This window comes from Cygnus olor, chromosome 13 (genome assembly GCF_009769625.2).
Source record: "Cygnus olor isolate bCygOlo1 chromosome 13, bCygOlo1.pri.v2, whole genome shotgun sequence".
NCBI classification, from domain to species: Eukaryota; Metazoa; Chordata; class Aves; order Anseriformes; family Anatidae; genus Cygnus; species Cygnus olor.
Genome location: NC_049181.1, coordinates 17,548,435 through 17,570,443, shown reverse-complemented (window position 1 = coordinate 17,570,443; position 22,009 = coordinate 17,548,435). Strand labels below are relative to the sequence as shown.

General features: G+C 35.6%; 1 protein-coding gene across 9 annotated transcripts in view; it reads left to right on the top strand.

The window, feature by feature from the left end:
• ATRX (ATRX chromatin remodeler) overlaps positions 1–22,009 on the top strand; it is an 86,085-nt gene that overhangs the window by 20,456 nt on the left and 43,620 nt on the right. For 7 of the 9 annotated variants that reach the window (XM_040572677.1, XM_040572672.1, XM_040572679.1 and 4 more), the window contains 10 exons: positions 1,532–1,641; positions 3,727–3,794; positions 4,677–7,597; positions 10,895–10,973; positions 17,453–17,583; positions 18,110–18,292; positions 19,300–19,393; positions 19,946–20,054; positions 20,687–20,866; positions 21,260–21,401. In XM_040572677.1, the coding sequence (XP_040428611.1) occupies positions 1,532–1,641; positions 3,727–3,794; positions 4,677–7,597; positions 10,895–10,973; positions 17,453–17,583; positions 18,110–18,292; positions 19,300–19,393; positions 19,946–20,054; positions 20,687–20,866; positions 21,260–21,401 (4,017 nt within the window). The remainder of the gene's footprint in view (positions 1–1,531; positions 1,642–3,726; positions 3,795–4,676; positions 7,598–10,894; positions 10,974–17,452; positions 17,584–18,109; positions 18,293–19,299; positions 19,394–19,945; positions 20,055–20,686; positions 20,867–21,259; positions 21,402–22,009) is intronic. The other 2 variants (XM_040572681.1, XM_040572673.1) reach the window with 1 other exon arrangement.

The following is a 22,009-nucleotide window of genomic DNA, read 5'->3' as shown; positions in this document are numbered from 1 at the left end:
GGTTTACAAAGGTTCGCCTCAAAAGTATCTTTTTTTTTTCCTAGTGCTAACTTGCAGATTTTAGGAAGAAGGCAGTATTTTTTCCCCTCAAATTTGTAGAGAAGGTGGAAGTGACTTGGGACTTGACAGCAAATAGCTTGTTCTCCCTCCATTTCTTACACCCATTAAGGACAGTGATGTTTGAAAAAGTCTGGGTAGGCTGCTGTGCTGCTTGATATAAGAGAAGGTGATCTATTTTTCTGAGTAGTACAATATGATGAATGTGTGTATTTGAGATTTGCCAGCAGCATTTGGAACAGGCACTTGAGCTTTTGAGGTCATATGGGATGTTTTGAAAATCTACAAGCTCTGCAGTACATGCGTGATTGCATGCATTGAAGTTAAAATCAACAAATCTTGCATTCATAATTTCAGACCTGGTATTTTCACTGAATTGTAAGGATATATTAGCTGTTCTCACTGGACTGTAATCTATTTCAGATTGTGCCTCAGGAGCTAATAGCTAGTAGCTTGTATTGTGTATATGTTCACTCAGTTCCTTAACATTGTTCTATTGGTGCTTGGTTCTTACTCTGTGTAGTAGTTATTTTTTTATTTATAGTCTGTACTCAGACTATAACCATTAAGTTAAATATTTGAGGCAATTTCCTTGTACTACTTACTGAACATGACAGCAAATGGCAAGTCGCAGTTAAGCGTGTATCAGACCTCTGTCTACTTGATCCCAAATTAAGTTTTTGACAGCATATTAATTTAATGTATATGCATTCTCAAATGATTTTCCTCCTTGGAAGCATCATTGCTGTTGAACAGAAAAGAGTCTCATAGTATTAATTAGTTGGTTTAATAGCCTGACAGAGAGCAAGCCTTCCAACCCTAAGTTCACCGCCTTTGAAAGTGAGCTGAGGGATTAACGTAGAGATGCTTTCTTGACCAAATGTATATATGGCACCAGAGTGGTACAGAACTATTGGAACAGTCAGCAAGATGTTGAGAACATACGTATTACAGCAAAACTGTGCTTTAAAAACAAGAAATCAAGAAGGGAACAAAAACTGAAAGAAGATTTTTCAGTCATTGTTTATGAGCATTACATATACCATCTGTAATGGTTTCCAGTCTTTTTCATTGAGAAACTAAAGCTGTGTGGGAAAGAACCATCATAATACAAACCGTGTTCATAAAATTCCATTTAAAGAATGAAAGAGGAGGGTTATACAGGATATCAGGGCTGCTTTGAAAGATTGTTAGTGATGACTTGCATATTTAGGTGTTTTCTCAGGAGATGACCAGTTAATTCAAATTAGGTCTCCCAAAGGAAAAGATGTATCTTGATCCCAAGTGGAGTATAATAATTAGAGGAAAATTCTTTCAGTCTTTAACTGGTGAGCAGTGCAGAAACATCTCTGACACTGAGTGGTAAAGAACGTAACAGGCCAAAATACTGTAAGAAAATGAAATAGATATATACAGATTTCTTTTAAAAAATTAATAAAAGGAATTAATGTGTGTTTTATAATCCTCTCTATAGAGGAAGGACTCCATGGAATTGTAAGCTGTACAGCTTGTGGGCAACAGGTGAACCATTTTCAAAAGGATTCAATCTATAGACATCCTACACTGAAAGTTCTTATTTGTAAGGTATGTGGTAAACAGTTCTACAGTTTGTACTGTTTGTTTTTGTTTGAAATGTCATGTAAGTTGATTTGGGTGGGATTTTTGTGGGAGTAGTTCTTGGTTTTTAGCTTAAAAACCTTTCAGTCATCAACTGTTATAATTAAGGAAACTAAAGCAGAAAGCAACAAAAAATATTTTTGTATACCTCAGTTAAACTCATTGTGATTTCTTTGTAAGTTATTTTTACAGTTTTAAGACTAGAGTATTAGTGGTTTTAAATGGTCTGTCTGGAATTTCTCCTACTTGTAATGTATTATAAGAACAAATTCAATTCTGGATCTCCTGGTAAAGAGCACTGTATGTAAAACAACATCAGAGCAACAAGTAGAAAGGTAGCTTCAAAGCCATCTCAGTTTCACTGACATACAGATCCAGGACTGTCATAATTTATGGCAACCTCTGTAATGATTACCTAGTCTATATCCCTAAGCTAACTTCTGGGTCTTCAGCTACATAGCTTATAGTGGCTTCAGTTAGGTTGTAAGTTGCCAGCAATGCAAGAGATGAGGAGCAGTGGAGGAAGAAACTGGCTTTGCCTCCTGTTGCGGAGACTTACGTTTGGATTTTCAAGGAGATAGTAGAGCTCTCTCTATTACATATCTCTATATCTGTAGAGATTCTGTATTTATAAAGATATCTCTGAAGATAAAGAGATAAAGGTTTGTGCATGTTTAGCATTCCCCTTCTCTCTTCCTGCTTCTCCCCCAGATCCCGATTAATGTTAGGCATTCGGCTGACATACTGTCTCAGACATGTCCATATAGTCTAATGTTCTGGCTCATTTCTTCTACTTATTCTGGCTTGTTTCTTTTATAAAGCATGCTTCAGGAAAATTAGCTTTCAGGATGACTGTTTTCAATCTCCATTAGAGTCCTAACTCTTGTTCCAAGACTTGAGAATCATTAATATGTAACTGTACATGTTCGTGTGATATGCGCAAGTATCCATTTCAGTTTAGGTTGTTGGGTTTCCTAACAGCTCTTGACTGAGTTCTGCTAATTAATGATGTCATTTGTTGTTTCCCACAAATTTTCTGTATCTTTTCTTAATTGAACATGGCCATACGTTAATGTGTGAGAGAGGAATGGAAGTCCCTGACCTGCATATTCTGTGTCTTCCATGTATTCTTTCCTCCTGCTTAGGTAAAAAGCCCTAGACTTTTCAGTTTTATTTTAGAGACTATTTTCCTTTGACTTTAAGTATACTGCCAAGAGTCTAAACATCAGCTTATGTTGTTGGCTTTTTTTGGTGTTTGAGTGGTGTATAACTCTGTATTCCAGATTAAGGGGCATCATCACTTCAGGTGTGGAAGTCTCTTCTGGATTCTGAATTCACTGGGTGTAAGGGCAGAATTTAGCTGATAGCTTGTATTAATCCCTAGAAGTAGAAGTAGACCTTCAAGTTTGGGAGAACTTCCTCTACCAATGACTGGAAAACGACTTGAAAATTTGGTTTAAAAACTTCAGCACCTGAAGCCATTGCTACTGCTAGCTGAGTTGCTTGTATTATTTTCCTGTTGTTACCAGTTTTTCAATTAAAATGCTTATCTGCACCTGGAAATTGAAGCCTTCGATGTTAACATCGGGATGAATACTGAAGACCTTTTAATTTAAAATCTTATGGGATCGATCAATAAATAACATAGAGCTGAAAACTAATTTTTGTAGGATTAAGTGTATCAGGGAGACGTGGGTTTTTTTTTACTGTGTTGTTGATGTCCCTAGAATGTAGGCAGAAAATCTTTCCTAAATTGGAAGACAAACATTCAGTTCATGTTCTAGAATATGCAAATATGCAGCCATCAAACAAAAGCCTGTTACATAACTTTCAAATAAACTTGGAGCTATCTAAATAAGTCATGATTTAGAACCTGTTGTACCTATGATTTTTTTTCTTTTTAGATTAATAACAAACATTAAAGGGTAGAATGCTGAATACCTTTCAGTTGGTGCTTTTAATGGTTTGCTCCTAGTGCATGTTGAAATCATATGGCTTACTGGAGTGCATTTGAGATTGAATGAAAAATTCCTTGTTTTGTCTTTGTTATAGACTTGCTACAAGTATTACATGAGTGATGACATAAGCCGTGATTCAGATGGAATGGATGAACAGTGTAGGTAGGTATATAGAAACGGAATAAACACCCCCAGCTCTTGTTTTCTTTCTCTTGCATTAATGAAGTTATTGACGGATAAAGACTAGTACAAAAGAGCTTTAATTAACAGTTGTTTCTTACCAAGAGGGTTTTTGTAAATGTTTCACTGTTGCTTTTAATAATGAACAAGAAAACATTTTATAAAGATGTAGTAGTAAACACTTGTAAGACAACACATTTTTAACTAAATAGCATCTACCATACAAATACTTTAATTCAAAGCTGGGGATAAAATATGACATTTTAAGCCTTGTGAGACACAGTAACTTTATTTTTCCAGATGCATCTCCCACTTTTGATATAAAGTATTTTTATTGTCTACCTGCCAAATATTTAAATGAGTAATCCAGTCAAAATTGTGCAGTTTGTGCTGCTCGTGAGCTTTCATATCAGTCACTTTTCAGGTCTTCATTGAAGACCATACAATCTATATGTAGATGATTTTTTTTCCTATGAATGTGCACTAGTAGTACACGAGCTAAGTCTAGAAGGAGATTTAAGCTGATTATTTTGCTCTAAAACAGAAGAGAAAAACTTTCTTAATTCTCATAAGGAATGTGGAAAATCAAATTTAATTAGTTTTGTTTTTGTGATTAAGATGGGTGCTGAAAGTGTTTGGATATTTCTGGCCCTTTCAGCTTTTTGAACTGTTAGTTGAACACTTCAATATCCTGACTTTCTAATTCAGTTGAATGCTTTTCAGTCATGCTTTTCTTAATGTTTATCAACTGAATTTTTAAAGTGTAGATTCATTATCAAATAGTGAAAGATATGCAAACTTCTCAAATATGTGGCCTTGATTATATGGAGATAAGACTTTCATATTTCTAATGTCTCGTTTCAGGTGGTGTGCTGAAGGTGGAAACTTGATTTGCTGTGACTTTTGCCATAACGCCTTCTGTAAAAAGTGCATTTTGCGCAACCTGGGTCGAAAGGAGCTATCAACTATAATGGATGAAAATAATCAGTGGCACTGCTATATTTGCCATCCAGAGCCTCTGTTGGACTTGGTCACTGCTTGTGACAGTGTCTTTGAAAACTTGGAACAGTTACTGCAGCAAAACAAAAAAAAGATCAAAGTGGAAAGTGAAAAAAGTAAAATATACGACCACACAGTCAAATTTTCTCCAAAGAGAAATAATTCAAATTGCAATGGTGAAGAAAAAAAACTAGATGATTCATATTCAGGTTCACTGACATACTCTTACAAAGCACTAATGGTGCCAAAAGACATGCTTAAAAAAACAAAAAAACTGGTTGAGACTACAGCAAATATGAATTCTAGCTTTGTAAGCTTTTTGAAAAAGGCTGCAGAAAATTTAGAAATAAGCCCAGCTATGCAGCTTCGTCAGCTAAAAGCTTTTAAATCTGTGCTGGGTGACATCAAAAAATGTCACCTGGCACTAGAAGAAGGTCTGAACCTGGAGATTCAAGCTTTGGATATTAAAATCAAAGAGAAAAATACCAAAGAGAAAAAAACTGATGTTAGATCAGAAAAAGATGAGGTGAAGAAAGATGAAGGAAAGGAACATGCGGCATTAGAAGAGGATGACACTGTAAAGAAGCAGGAAGAAGTTGCATCAGAACAGCCTGACAATGAGCCAATGGATCAAAGTGTTCCAACAATGGAACAAACAGATAACAAACGTGCAACTGGTGAAGAGAAAAAGTCTGGCACAAATGAAGAACCTCAGTATGAACCTAATAGTACAGAGGCTTTAGACATGGATATAGTGTCTGTTCCCTCATCCGTTCCTGAAGATATTTTTGAGACTCTAGAATCTGCTATGGAAATTCAGACTACAGCGGATGAGCAAGGCAGTGGAAATGCAGGAACAGATCACGAGACTCTAAATTCAAATACGAAATTGAACACTCCTTTGAAAGATACCAAAAGTGGAACTAAGTTAAAAGCTTCAGCTAAGGGAACAAAGGAACTGGTTGTAAAACTGACTCCAGTTTCCCTTTCGGAGTCTCCAGTTAAAGATGAAGACAGCAGTCTCGAGAAGGGAAGTAAGGATGTTGATGCATTACCTACAATAGAAAACTGTGACTCTGTAAAACAAAATCATAATGCTGGCAGTGAGCGTTCCACAGAGAATGAAACCATTTCACCTGCAGAGGAATCTGATCTCAGGAGATCACCCCGTGTGAAGACCACGCCTCTGAGGCGCCAAACAGACATGAATCCTTTAACGTCAAATTCGGAAGAAGATAGCAATGACACGTGTAATGAAAAACGTAAGAGAAAATCATCAAAACAACCAAGGAGGAAAAAAGATAAAAGAAACTCTTCTGAGAGTACTGTTGATGGTCCTAGCCCTAATAAGCTTTCTAAATCAAAAAAGCCAGATATATTAGATAATAGCTCAGATTCTGATGAGATGCCAGCTGTTCTTAAAGAAGTAGCTATGATGAGTCGCAGTTCTTCGGATATTGATAGCAATAGCGAAGCACTAGCAAATGATCAGAAGCCTTTAAATGTTCTGAAGAAAGAACCAGTAAAGGATGAAAATGGAAAACGAAAAAGAAAAAGTTCCAGTTCTGGTTCAGATTTAGATGCTAAAAGGGGCAAATCTGCCAAAAATTCTGCTGTTGCAAAAAAGAAACGACAGAACTATTCAGATTCTTCAAACTATGATTCTGAGTTAGAAAAAGAGATAAAAAGCTTGAGTAAAATTGAGTCTGCAAAAAAAGCTAAGAAAAAATACTTCAGAAAAGATGACAGTTATGATTCCTCTGAGGAAGAGCAGAGGAAGAAAGTTAGCAAGAGAAAGACAAATCTGAAGAAACAGAGAGGTAAATCTTCTGAAGATGATGCTGCTGAAAAGTCACCCCCAGAGAAGGAGATTAATCATTCTTCTGAAGATAAAAAAATTAGTGTGGGGTCGGATGTTAAGGAAGAGGTAAACACAGACTTGGAAGAAAAAGCTGTAAAGGGAAAGCAAGATGTGTCTTCTGATGTTGAGAAGTCTTTACCGGAGAAAGAGGAGAGCTCTCCTAAAGGTGCAAAGCTAAGTGAAGTTAAGAAAAACAAGGATTTGAAGAAAAAAAAGGCACAGGAAGATTCCTCTTCAGAGAGTGCTGAGAAACATGCAAAGAAAGAACAGAACTTGGATTCTCCAAAAGAGAAATTCAAGAACAAAAAAAGATTAGAAAGAAAAGAGAAGAAATCTGAAAATTTGAAAAAGAAAAGCTTCAAGAAAGAACATGATGATTCCTCTTCTGATGTTGAAAAGTCGTCCCCAGAGAAAGGAAGTTGCAATTCTTCTGAAAATGATAAAACTAAAAATAAAACAATGGCTAAAGAAAAGAAAAGGAGAAATTTAAGAGAGAGAGGATCTAAAAGAGAACAGATTGATTTGTCTTCCGATGCTGAGAAATCTCCTCTGAAAGAGGAGAGTTCTTCTGAAGATGCTGTGCGGAATAAAAACCAAAGTGAAACTAAAGAAAAGAAAAAAATAAGTCACAAAAAGAAAATCACCAAGAAAGAACAGAATGACTCATCCTCTTCTGATGAGGAGTCTTATGAAGACAATAAGAAAAAGATTAAAAGAGGGTCAGTGAAAGAAAGTAAAAAGAATAACTTAAAAGAGAAAAAGAAAATGTCAAAAAAGGTTGTTGTCACTTCTTCATCCTCATCTGATAAGGAAGAAAATGATGAGCAGAATTCAACAGGTGATGGAAGCAGTGATGAGCAGAAAATTATGCCAGTGACTGAAAATTTAATGCTGTCTGCTGGCACAGGATTTTGTCAGTCATCAGGTGTGCAAAGATTTTCTTCTACGCCTATTATTAACATACAAATGGAGGAAATTGTAAGAGTTGGGTAACGGTTTACTAATCTAGCAGTGAAAATATTCATAAGCAAACATTGAGAAGTTTGTAGCCAGTTACGTTTTCTGATGCTGATTTTAGAAGCACCATTAAAATTTATTGTGTTGTTTGTCACTTCTGGAGTAAAGGATGTCAGTGGGTATCTTCAGGAAATGGAGAGACTTGAGAAGCTGTAGTCATAGTCTAATCCCAGCAGGTATTTCCTTGCGGCATAGCTTTCAAAAGCCTGTCTATTCTCTATGGTTGCCTCAGTACCGTTTAGCAGAAGCTAGTTTTAAGCAAGTAGGTATCTATTGAACTGCAATGACATTTGGTTATGCAGTGGAGATGACTCAAACTTGTGGCATTAGAGTATACATGTTAAAAACCATGTAGATTGTTCCTCATGAGAACCATGGGGCATTAGAGCACCTGTTAACAGAAGTGTCACCAATTAATGTTTTCATAGCAGGTTTAATAGTAATAATTGTTTTTTTCCTGCCAAGATAAACTGCTTCTTCACCAATGTCTAATGTCTTTAGGAAATTAATAGAAATACAGAACTGCTGGATTTGAGTGCTTGGCTTTAGAGAACATGAAAAGGAAGGGTAGTTTTCATGTTGCTGGACACCACGGGTGTTTTTAGGAAATTAATTTGCAACTAAAAAAAAAGAAATCTTTTTGTTATTTTGATTACAGCGACAGGGAAGATGTTTTCTATTTGCTTCTGATGATGTTTCATAGAACTTTCTGTACGTGACTTTACTGTAACTATTGGCTCAGATACTTCCAGTCATTGGTGAAACTGCAGCTAAACAACCAATAAAACAGCAATATATTTGTGAAGGTAGCAGAAGGGACATTGTGGCCTTTTGGCTTTCCCGGAAAGCCTCTGTAGACAGACACTTCTAAGTATTACTGCTGAGTGCAAAGGGAGTTTATTTGTGTGAGGATATTTTCTAGGGAGAGACAAATTAAAATTTTATACATAAAACATTATGTTCTTTTTTTCCTACCAACTTGACGCCCACCCATTTCTTCATGGGGTTATGTTGCAATTTAGTTTCTGGGAAGCTGTTAATTTTTAAAGATGCAACGGTTGCATTTCATATGCTTCTTTGGATTTATGACCCTGTAAAAAAGCAAAGCTTGATTAATGGTATTTTGCATCATTGTAGAATAACAGATGGAGAATAACTTTCTTAATCTGCATATTATACTGTCCTGTACTGAGCTTGTTTTTCAAGGTCTTCTGATGGAGTAAGTTCAGTTGAATCTCTGCATATAGTACTGGGATTTTCAGGGATTTTCCTTGACAGCTACCAAAATGCTTATTCCCCAATGACACCACTGCTGAGGAAGATTGCAAATAGTGAACTCTTTGCATAGTAATGGACTAACACTCCTGTAGATACACAATTGATTGTACTCTGACACAGTAACCTATATGCAGAAGTTCTCATCATCGCTGGATCATCAAGTAGGCTGAGGGTTAACAGCTTACAAATGAGAAAAATGAGACGGTGATGTGGGATGACTGATAGGAGAGTTAGTCTGAGAGGGAACTGAGTGGTTTAGCCTGGAGAGTCAATGCTAAAGCTGGGGAATCTTCACTGCTGCCTTCTGACTTCCCTATGGGTGGTATAGAGAAGGCTGAGCCAGATGCACAGCAAAAGGATGGGAGGCTAGATACAAGTTGCATGCAGCAAAGAAAATTCCAATTAGACACTAAGTTCTTCACATGGAGGATGGGCAAAGCCTGAAAGTGGTTGCCTTGTCAAATTCTGGAATCCCCAACCTTGTAAGTACTCAAGACTTGACAAAGCCCAGAGAAAGTTGGTCTTGCTTTGCAGTTAGCTCTGCTTTGAGGAGGGAGTTGGAGGGGATGATGTTCAGAGGTCTCCTCCAACCTCGTTTGTTGTATTGTTCTATGAGAAGCCAACTTGATTATATTGCTTTTTGAGGAGGCAAGCTTGCACTTACTCTCAGTTTACTTCTGTGTTTGAACAAGCTCAAGTTGTTGAGTGAATGAGACTTAGAATCCATTTTAACCAGCAGGATACTTCTATTTATCCAGGCCTGAGATTGAGGGACTTCTCTGATCACCTCTTAACCAGATGTCTGACAGGACCGTGTAGTACTAATTCCAGGACAAGGGTGTGTTGAAACAACTCAGAGCAAGCCTTTTGCAGCCTAATTTTGGTCTGCTCCCAACAGGTAGAAATGCACTGTAGAAATGAACAAGGGGACCTCAGTTGATTAGGATGTTAAGGTCTCTTTTTTTTTCCAAATGCTTAATATTACTATCCTGAAGATTTGACTTGTGTGCAGATCAGAGAAAAGAAAGTGGGAGGGCCTGGGAGTGTGCAAAAAATAGTGCGCTATCTGAATTTCTTTCGGTTCAGCTAGGAAAGTGCGGAGGAACGAGGAGGTGTCCTGTTGTGCTAGTCTTTCCTAGTTTGTGTTGCATTCAGTGTCCTGTGCTGTTACTTTTGACATGCTTTCCATCCGAGATGATAACCGTGTTGTACAACTGAGTTTTGATATTTACTGTAAGGATAACGTTTATTTTTCAAAATAAGTCTTCACAAATACACAGCAAATGTATGTGCATTGTCTTTGATAGAAAGGAAAAACAGGCAAGGATTATTGTTCTCAGATAATTCTTAATTATCTGGCAAGGCAGATGAGAGGTTTAGTAAGTGATTCTGCATTATAGTATATATTCTATATAGTATATATATATATTCTTTTCAGCTTCTGCAAATTCAGTGGCAGAGCCCCTGAAATGGAGCTAGTAACTTCTTACAGTTCAGAAATGAAGTTCTGTAACTGGAGTCTTCAATATTTATATGTTTTAGTGTAAAAACAATAAATAAATTCATAGTATATAATAAGGAAACAATTGCATGTTGTGTGTAGTAGCAAAAATAACATGGACAAAAGGGCTACTTGAAAAGCTAGGTACTTGTACTAATAAAAGTACTTATTTGTATTGTCCAGATAGCTTTTTGGTTATATAGTGAAAAAGTTGTGGTGTTAACAAGCTATTTTTACATGGGAATTCTTGACCATAGAATTACAGAATGGTTTGGGTTGAAAGGGACCTTGAAGATGCTCTAGTTCCAGCCTGGCTACTATGGGATACCTTGATGGAGATAATAGTTCATGTGCTGTATTGTTTATTGCTGCTTTTACGTGTATCAAGTGTTTTCTTATTTTGTTTGTTTCCCCTTCCTCCCCCAGGAGATGAGGGAGACCCTAAATCAAGGGCTGTTCCAATGGAGGAGGAGGAAGATGATGATGATGACGATCCTGAGAATAGGTATGATTCCATCCATAAGGACTTAAAAAAGATTATAACACACCCTAGGCGTGGGCGCAAACCGGCGCAACGGAAGAGCAAGCAGGTTGTAAAAACCAGGACTGCCTGCCTTGTAAAGACTCGCTCACAGGCTTCCCGCAAGTTTGAACAAGGGGCCAGAAAACAGAGGCCAAAATCCAGAAATGCAAAGAAAGTATTTAGAAGTGTTAGCTAACACACCTTGCATAGGGTGTGTTATAAATGCACTGCAGCACTGTCCATTTTATGTTCCCATTGAAAAATGTGGGTTTTGTGACAAGTGTTTTCATTCAGGCAGGTCTAAAACCTACTTCTGACAAATGTGAATTTCAGCTAGTGAGTAGAAGGTAAAAATTTGCATCTGTGCAATATGCAGTGCTGAGATCTTTACAGATTGCACTTGGTTATTGCTTTTGTCTAATTTACCTTTTTTTATTTGAAACGTCTTTTCTCAATAAAGAGAAAACTGTGGAGAAAGCAGTATTACAGATACTTTCAGCTGTTAATTAAAATGAGTTTTTAATCCATTAAAGAAAAACTGAAGTCACTAATGTGTTAGCTAAGGACCTGATTCTACAAGCACTTGTGCATAGAGTATCAAAGAGACTCAGTATGCATATAAATTTTTAGTCTTGCATAAGTGTTCTCAGATTTGTGGCTTATGTATTGCTTCAGTTTGAGTTCAATAAAAACAAATCTATGTAAGATACAGTTAGTTTGTTAAGACGTCATATTTTACCAATACCATTGTAGGTATCAAAATTAGCCTGGCTAGAAAATGTAAAAGCTTCATTTCCTAACGAGTGAATGCACAACATAAAGTATTGATCAGTTATGAGCTAGAGTTTGATTTTTGAACTTACTGTAGTTAGACTAAAGAGCTGTTCAACAAATTTTTATACAGTATTTCAGAAACTGATTTTTTTTGCCATATAGCATGTATGGGACCAGCTTTGTAGCTTTGCACAATTGCTGATGGAGTCTTTTTCTGCTTCTGAGCCTTACTAGTTTGGAACATGGTATCTTTGTTTCACGGAGTTGTATCTTTTGGTATATGGCTGAAGTAAATTTTACAAACACTGGTTTATATCCTTTACGGACCTCAGTTTGGCATCAAAATGGTGCTGATGATGTAGTTTCAGTCATCAAATTTAATCAATTTAACTTTTAAAGAAAGATGCTCTTTAGGGTCTTGACAGCACAGGGTCATAAGCAGAACGTGTAAGCAATGGTAATACAAGTTTTTTTTAAATGATGCTTTAATTTCAGTCCTGTTTTGATTTTTTTTTTTCTTTTTTGCTTGTTTCTTAAGTGTTCCTGGTGGATAACTAAGCCAATACACTTTGTCAAAGTTCAGTGTTCACAGTACAAATGTTACTGACAGACCTTCACCATTAGTTGAAGAGTTAACCCAACTGATAACGAACAAATCAGTAATATCAAATTAGGTTCTAAAAATCAGTTTCTGTAATTTCTTTTAAAGCTGAATATTTGTTTAAGTTTATATTTAGGGAATATTTTGAATATATATTTATGATACGGGGAGGTATTTTGTCAATGAACAGTTTTGTCAACCTTCAGACATGTTAACTGGTAACTGCAGTCTAATTTTACATTCAGCATGCAATGTACTTAGCACCAAAATCAGAGAGATAAAATGTAAAAAGATGGAACAAATTTCCAGAAGTTAAAAGCTTGTTTTTCTGTTTACTCAACACAAAGTGTTTAAATAGTTTACCTACTATTCAGATAAGTTGCCTATTTTCTTCCAGGCCAAAGAGGGTATGTAGTACCTACTGGGTATTTGTAGTGTGGGAGCTTTCATGTTTGCAAGTCTCTAGTTTAGATGTTCTGTATTTGCATACCTTTGGATGTGCATGACACGAATATTAATAGTCTTGAAATCATTTTTGCCAAAATGCAATATCCAAGTGGGTCATAATATGACAGACAGTGCTGTATGCTTTCATCTTATGTTGTGTAATTACCTATTACTGGTCCTTCTGATCTTTCAAATGGTACTGTTTAATATGTTTGCAGTAGTTTTGTTTATTAAGAAGTAAATAGTGTATTTAATGCAGAATGCCTTTAAGTATTTGATGGATGCAATAAATTTTTGTAAAACATTTTTCTTGTCCAAGCATTTAATTTAATACAACTCTGACAGCTTGAAAATCAGACTGTTTCAACAAAGACAGTACAGTGTTTAGAAGAAGGTGTTTGGCAGTTTTGACTTTTTTAAAACATGTATGACATTCCATCCAAACATTCATCTCCCAAAATATGTTTTAAATGGATCTAAATTTTCAGTAATGTACCAGCAGCCCATTTAATGCAGGAATGCTCTAGTTGAAAGAAAGGTGGCATTTATTAGCCACACGATGTGGCTTTTTTCTTTTTTGTCCTCAAAGGCTTATTTTGGGCAACTTTATTTCTACATACAATAAGTAGGTATTTATGAACACTACGTGTGAGTTGATATCTAATTGGTAATAATAATACATTACATTCAAATAATATTTTAAACTCTTAAAAAGAAAATTATTTTACAATGTAGCATTGTCTCATCAAGGTTTTTGACAAGCTACGAGTCCATCATATTGGCACTCTAAAATTCATAAACAACAATGGTGCAAATTATCCTGTGGACTTAACTCCACATCACGAGAGGCTGCACCTACTATTCCATTTTTGCTGAAATGTCTGAAGGGTAATTTAAGGTAGTCCTGTGCTTTGAATAAGTAACTCCTAGGTAACTTCCTATTTGCCTCTTGTTTTCAAATGGTATTTTCCTTTAGTGTAAGTTAGAAAATACATGGTAACCAATTCATTTATAAACTTGTGTTTTCAGTATCGTTCTTCCAAAAGTGTAGTGTATTTAAATAATGATTTATATAAAATTAAACATATATACTTATTGTTCTGGAGATGGTGTATATGTCCTGGTGGGATTATAGCCCCCTTCTTTAAGGCACTGCGTAAAATTGGAAAAATGTCCTTCTTACAAATCTTACAATATGTTTAGATAAAAATGGAGTGGGTCTAGGCAACAGGACACGCTCAAGATCGCAGTAGCACTGTGGCAGAAATGAATGAAAAGCAGGGGTTTTCACTACCTGAAGTCCTTTGCTGGAGGTCACGCAGCTCTGTGCTTTTTCTTATTTAATGTTCTTTGTAGTGTTCAAATCTGGTTGGCCAAGAGTATGTTCTAAATCCTTCACGCTATCCTTAAATATTACAGTATCTTTTGTTTTTTATGGGTTTCTCTGGGAGAATGGGAAGGGAGGAGTTTTCACACTACCATGACTTTTTTTTTTTCTTGGTACTTGCAGTTTGATGTTCCTGCAAATGTTAAATCAAGAGCATTCCATTTCCTTGCTTGGAAACCCGTTCACTTTAAATGGTTTTACATCTTAAAATAGAAATGTGCTATATTATTCTGAGTGACATATTTTAACTTGAAAACAAATTTAAAGAGTTCAGTACTCAATTTCCTCTGTATCATTTAAGCCATTTGTTACACCAGTCATTTTTTCAGATGCATTTATAAGGGTTAATCTCTTTGGTTCTAATATTGCTTACGCGTTTAATTCTAATCAGTTTTGCGGTTACATAAAAAGTAGGAATCTTTTAAGTTCTGAACATGTCTGAACAATGTGTTACAGTTTTTGCCCAACATCATACCAGCATTGAAGAGAATGTAGGTGTTTTCGCTAAGCAAACAGTTCCATTTCTGTTTGATTCAAAGGGGTTGAATCTTTATCCTAGCTAAAAATATGTATCTCAGAGTATAAAAGCATTAATTTTTTAATCAAGATTATGATAATTAATTAGAAACTAATAAACCTGTCCAGTCGGAAGAGGTCAAGATGATTGGTGGTTATGAGGATGATCAGTAGGTAAAGAGCAGCATCTTTTGTTTATGGACACTCTATTTTATGCATGGTTTTTTTTTGGTGAATGATGCATTTGCGGTTAATTTTTTTCTTAAACATTTCGCGGAAGTAAAGAGCAAATAAAAATGCCCATCTTCTCTTCTTAAGAACCGAAGTCAATCTTTGTTTAAAAATAAATGATTTTTTAAAGGTGACTTATATGAAAGGTAAGTATCATTATCCACATTCAAAGTTTGTTAATTTTGCTAATACAATTGAGCATGACATGAAGTTAGTCAGAGGGAGTGTTACTAGGCAGTACATTCAGGATTTCATTTGAAAATTTTGCAGTTCTTTTTAGTTTTGCTGCTTTTTATCCTCTAGCCAAAAAAACCTTTGGTGATATTCTTGTTGGTTTTTAAACGAGAAAATTGACCAAACTGCTTCTGTCTCCATTTCCTGGAGTAGGATTCTGTGTTGATAGTTTATGTGAAAAGCTTTCTAAAAAAGCCAACCGGTGGCATTTCAAGCAATTTCAACAGAAAGTTCTTCAAACCGTTAAAAGATGGAAGAAACATAGTCTTAATTTCTTATATACACACGTTGTGATGATTATTTTAAAAATAAAAAGGCAGTCCCTTTTCCAAATCCTCTGGAAGGACCTAATGCAAAAACTTTCAGAAGAGGATGTTACTTATCTATGGACTTCAGTAAGTGTTCGTAGGGTTTACAATGTGATCTGTTGATATATTGTAGAATTAAAAGCTTACCAAGAACACTGCATTTTAAAGTTTTAATCAACTATTTCAATTACTTTGCAAGCCATTCCTACAAAAAGGAGGGGGAGGCACAGAAGGGTGTTTTGGATGCTGGATGGTTTGTGACTCGTTGAGCAATCTTAAATGGCTTTGTGCTGTTTACTAAACCATTTTACTTCCATCTTTTAATACCAACTAAGTATACATGAGCCTTAAAATCTTTCCAGAGAATATATTACTAAGCCAAAAACAGAAAATACTGTTAGAAGTGTATGGAAGGATGCCTTGGGAAAACACCCTTTGAAGGTTTTTGTTCTAGGGATATGTTACATGCTGCAAAATGAAATACGAAATTCTTTAAAACCGATTTTATTGTCCTCCCGTAACAGTAACAACTTTAATTTTCTAATGCCTAAGAAGCTGTATTTAAGAGATCGTTGTTCCTCCAGCAGCTCCAAGTGAAGCCTTGATGGTGGCTGAGATTCATGGGTTTGAAATGGTTGTTTTGACTCGCACAAACTTTCCCATTCTGAACGTTGTGCATGCAGTATACATTAATTCTCCTGAAAGGCAGGACAGATCAGATCTAACCTAGGGAAAAAAAAAAATCATTTAACATGGATAACCACAGAATGAAAATTATAGTATTTCTAATATTAGTACGGGGAAGTCCTGCTTTCATTCTTTCAGGACTTTTCCCTGTGGAAGTAAGTGTTCTCAGATAAATCCACTATTTTCCTGTGTGTTTGATACATCATTTCATATTTTCCCTTGGATGTATATTCACACAGATTTTTTTTTTGTTTGGTTTTTGGTTTTTAATGTTGCAAGAGCACATAAAGAAACCATTTTCCATAATAACTTTTTTGCATATTAGCAGAAAACATTCTTGTGCTGAGATGAATGAAACTGTGGGAAGCTGAGCAGTTTGTGGAACAGGAAATAAGATTATTATTTTCCTTGAAAGTTCAGGTCCCCTAATGTTTGATAAATCTCTTTTGTGTCATGTATATATATTTTTTGCTGTATTTACTGTAAGGCAAGCGCTTGTAGTTACATGAGGGGTTCAGTGTGTTTTTTTCCCCCCAGGCACTTGTTAGCTGTTCATCTTCAGACATCATGAGTTGCATCCGTTACTACAGCATCTCTTTTGCAATAGTTGTCCTACACTTAGTATGGTAACCCAACTGAAGGCTAATTATATAGATGTAGGGTAATATATATGTTTTAAAACCTGTGAATTAATGCATATCGCAGCAATCCTTTCTCTGTGCTTAAAACGTGCATTCAGTGCTGCATTGTTTTTAAAACTAGTGCTGTTTAATGGTGTAAATTCAGTGCCTTGGGAAATTAAGGCATTTGAATCCCATTGATGTGAATCAATCAAGAATGATAACTTGACAGGGGGAAATGGTGAAGATCAAATCTTAGTACTCAAATCTTCTTGTTACGATTAGAATTCACATAGGTGCCTGTCCCAGCAGAGATTAGAAGAGATGAGAGTGAAAAAAATAGAGCAAATAGACCATGAATACAATGAAATGTTTGTTTCTACGCTTTATAACTATCTGCAGCCTTACTGTGAAGTACTTAACTTTTAACAAGCATGATACAGATCTGCTTTCTAAAAGCAAGTTAACACAATGTATTTAGTTAACATGAGTTTTTGCTTTTATATCCTGTCTTATCACAGTGACTTTTCATCATATGTTTTTTTGTTCAGCTTTCAAACCTTTTTGTGAAGTTCTCAGTGGTATAGGATTACATTTATCGTTCATAGATTTGCTTGAACAATGGAATACATAGTTTTTTCTGTTTTACTTCAAAGAATTGCCAAGAAAATGCTTTTAGAAGAAATCAAAGCCAATCTTTCCTCTGATGAGGATGCATCTTCAGATGAAGAGTCGGATGAAGGAAAAAAGAAAACTGGAAAACAAAATGAAAACACAGCAGATGATGGTGAGCACCAAACCCATCTGGAAAAAAGTGGTGCTGTCGTGCCTGTCATAATTTCAAAGGTCACTTGAGAAATTATTAAAATGTTTTCAATTTTCAACAACAAAAAACTGATGTTGCTTTCTGGTAGACAAATAAATAAAAGCCCGTGTACATGATCATGAGGATTATCATCCCTTTTACGGTTCTGAAAGTGGTTTTATTTTTTTGTCTTTGTGGGTTGTTTTTTTAATAGTCTTATTTTATAGCCAATTAAGAAATTCTGTGGGTTTGTGAGGAATATTCTGTGAAGAACAGTAGGATATGCAAATATACAGGAGTGATTTGGCTAGCAGATGTAGTCATTGCAACAGACACTTAAGTGCTCAGGCAATGTAAAATATGGTTTGAGGGAACAACTCTATGTTGTTGTCTGTATCTTCCTGGAAAAACAGAGAAATTAACCTAAATTAATTCTGATGTTAATTCTTGCCAAATTTAAGAAAAAAATGACCACTGTGCATGTTGTACTGACTCTTATCTCCGACAGAAGAGAATGAAAAGGAGAAGGATAATTCTGAATCAGATTCGGAGGAAGAAGACTCAAAGAAGCCCAGATACAGACACAGACTGCTGAGACACAAGCTGACAGTGAGTGATGGAGAATCTGGTGAAGAAAAAAAGGGGAAAACTAAAGACACAAAAGAAGGGAAGCGCAGAAATAGAAGGAAAGGTACACAATCCAAATGTTTCTGTCAAAAACGTACTTCTATAAAATAACCCCAAAGCATGTCAAAATGTAGAATTGAAACTGTTAATTTTTAATCTCTGCATAAGCTTCCTCGTGTATTAAATCTGAATTCATTTTTCTGTTTGATAAACAGTTTTATTTAAAATGTTAAATGTGCATGCAGCAGGTTACAGCTCTTTACTACTGTATCCTTTGAATTGGATTAATCCTGTTGAGTCTTATGATAGTAATCTTTAATAACAGAGTGAAACCCAGTAGGTCTCACTTGTGAAAATCAATCTTGCCTTTTATGTGATTTCTCCTTTCCTTGGATTGTTAATAGGCCCTTGTGTCATCAAAGAATTTCACCTGGTTTAAATGTTGTGAGCTTCAGCTGAACACCAGATGGCACTGTGAAGGGCTGCCTGCCTTAGCTTTCTCATTTTCCTTGTTGCATGCAAGAGCAAAGAATTTGTCAACCCCTAACATTTTGAGTCAGTTCTAAACTTGCTGTGCCTGAAGAAACTTCAAGCCATAAACACAGTAATATAATTGCCTACCTTGTTAGTAAACTGTTTGTCTGCATTATGTGTGAAGTGTGATTATAAAATGACATCTGAAAAATTTGAAAGGAAAGCTTCTATTTAACTAAAAATCATCTTTTTTTTTTTTTTTTTTAAGTTCAGCGCTGTTCCCCATTATGTTCTGTCCTCTTCACTCACTGTCTCTGAAGCTTTCCAATACAATTCTGTTTGCTTATAAGTCATGCTTAGATATCTTCATGCAAAAAACTTAGTCTTGTTGGCCTAATACGCAATCAGGACTCAGCTTTTCTGCTCTGTACCCCTTATATTGCTGATGCTGCTTCTTGGTATGTTCAATGGGTCCAGTACTATCTGAAATGAACTTCTACAGTGCTTGTTGACCTCAAACACTTTGTATGATTAGAAAATGTCATGTTGCTTACTTTGCAATAATATTCAACATGAAATCATACTTCATTTTTAAAGTGAGCAGCGATGATTCAAATGAATCGGAGTTTCACGAATCTGCCGTTAGTGAAGAAGTCAGTGAGTCTGAAGATGACCAGCGTCCAAGAACAAGGTATAAATAAAACTTTGCTATTCTTACCTTGTGTTCGGGTTTTGGTTTTGTTTTTCATCCCTGCCATCTAGGCAGTGAGACGGTAAAACGTAAAGACTTCCGGTAACTTTGGAGGCATTGGATCAGTCCTTAAAACCTTTAATTCTTCTTGTATATAATTTTGTTATCTGCTAATTAAATTTGCAGCAAATGTGAGAGTTTTGCATTTGCACCACAGCATGTGGTACATGGCAATTTGATAAGCCAATAGGAAAAATGTAGCAAAACAAATAGCATTTTTGTGCCAATTATGTCATTTGGGGAATGGTGGGTTGCAGTAGCAAACTGATATTTAATGAATCTGACCTTCTTCAGAGTTGTCTGGAATAGTCTGTTACTGTTGGTGTCCAGTGAGATGAGGGGGAGGAGAGGATTTGGAAGTAAAACCCCGACTGCACAAAAGAAGTATATGTTCTGTTGATTAGCAGTGTAGTTCATGTAATTTTTTTATCATTGTTTGTCAATGAGGCAATCTATTATTATTGTTTGTCAGTAAGACTGCCTTTATTATAGATCTGCCAAGAAAGCTGAGGCAGAAGAAAACCAGCGCAGTTACAAACAGAAAAAGAAACGGAGGCGTATAAAGGTTCAAGAGGATTCTTCAAGTGAAAACAACAACAAGGTACTGTATTGTGTTTTGAATTAATAAATGGGAAAAGGAGTTCCTGTTTTGTATGCTAATTGTTCAGGGATGTGGGTATCTCAAACAGCTCTGTACAAAGCACAGTAAAAAGTTAAAACTTTTCTCAATGTTAACTGTTAAAATTTGTAAACTAGCACTACAATGGGCAAAAACCACATCACATTTCTCATTTCCTTGTTTAGCTGTTAATTTGGAAACAAAAAGCAAAACAACTTTTAAGTAAATGGAATTTAAAAAAATTAAATATAGAAGATGACACATAGTAGGTTTTTTCTAGTAATAAGGTTTCTTTTCCTATGTAGTGTAGGTGCTACACAAGAACAGTTCTTTATTAAGTCATTATTTGATACCATATGATAACAGTACCTTCAGTACTGCTTTTGCACAGCTGGGTTTATCTTTAATATCTCAGAATACATTATAGTTAAGGTGCCACTTCTGTTGTCATGCTGACTACCCGTTTTAAAAAACAAACAAACAAAAAACAGTATCTTTTGTCCTACGAGCTGAACTCTACCAGTGTGTATTGAAATTACTGAGAGCTTATCTGAAAATCAAGGATTTCATGGTCTGTGTCATAATTCTCTTGTTAATACTTTAATTTGTAATAGAGTAATTCTGAAGATGAAGAAAACGACGATTCAAAATCTCCTGGAAAAGGCAGGAAGAAAATAAGGAAGATTATTAAAGATGATAAGCTTAGAACAGAAACACAAAATGCACTTAAAGAGGAAGAAGAAAGAAGAAAACGGATAGCAGAAAGAGAACGGGAGAGAGAGAAGTTGAGAGAGGTATGTTCTGTTTTCATTGCAAAATGGTAGGAAGTTGAATTGCTGATGACATTTAAGATGTCATATTTGTACCTCAATTTAATTTGATAAGTAATTTTTAAAGTACTTATATGTAGACTTGTAAGCCGTAAGTTTAGTTTGTAGTTTGCAGGTAACACTGCAGTTTTATTTAAGCCTACTGAGATCTTTAGAAAGCTGTTCCAGTTGCCTATTGCTTTACTTTTCCATGGGAAAAAGCAATCCCCCAAAGCAAGCTGATGATGCATGGTAAAGGATTAAAGGTTTCTCTTTACTTAAATAATGATATCCGTTTTTGCTGAACCTAGTGTTCGTCAAATGCTTGGCATTATTCACTTGTAAAGTATTCCTATGATGTACTGTTTCTGCTTATAGGTGATAGAGATAGAAGATGCTTCACCTCTGAAATGTCCCATTACAACTAAGCTGGTTTTAGATGAAGATGAAGAAACAAAAGAACCATTAGTGCAGGTTCACAGGAATATAGTTACCAGACTGAAACCACACCAAGTAGATGGTAAGAAGAGATTTAAAACTTTTTTTTTCTAATTTTATTTTTTTACACTGGCACAGTGTCATGTGCAATCTGAATTAGAATCATAAGAGAAACTCCTTGGCAGGCAAATACCAAAGCATTGTGTTTAATGTTCTATTTTGGAGGATCTGAACAAATGAGATCACGAATAAATACATAGTTCTATTTTGCAAGCAAAGAGTCCTAGATATTTCAAGTTGGAAGAGTCTTTAGAATAATACAGCTCTCTGCACTGAGGCAGAATCAAATATAAGTTAACTATTTTGCTGAGGACAATCTGTTTGATTTTTACAGTTTTCAGTGAGGATTTAAAAATCTCACAGTATTTTCCTGGCTTTCTCATCCAGAATCTTTTTTCTGGTACTTGACATGACCTGACTGCAAATTAACCCAACTTCTTTTCGTTTTCGACTTTTAGTGAAGAAGGAGAAGAGATTGACCAATCATAGCTTTCTTCATAGCTCATTCTGTTCTTCTAAATTCCAGAAAGTTCATAATATATCTTTCCATTTTAGTAAGAATCTTCTGGGCTTATTTCAGATCTTAAAGGGAGGTGCCCTGAACCAGGCACAATAGTTGAAGCTTCATCT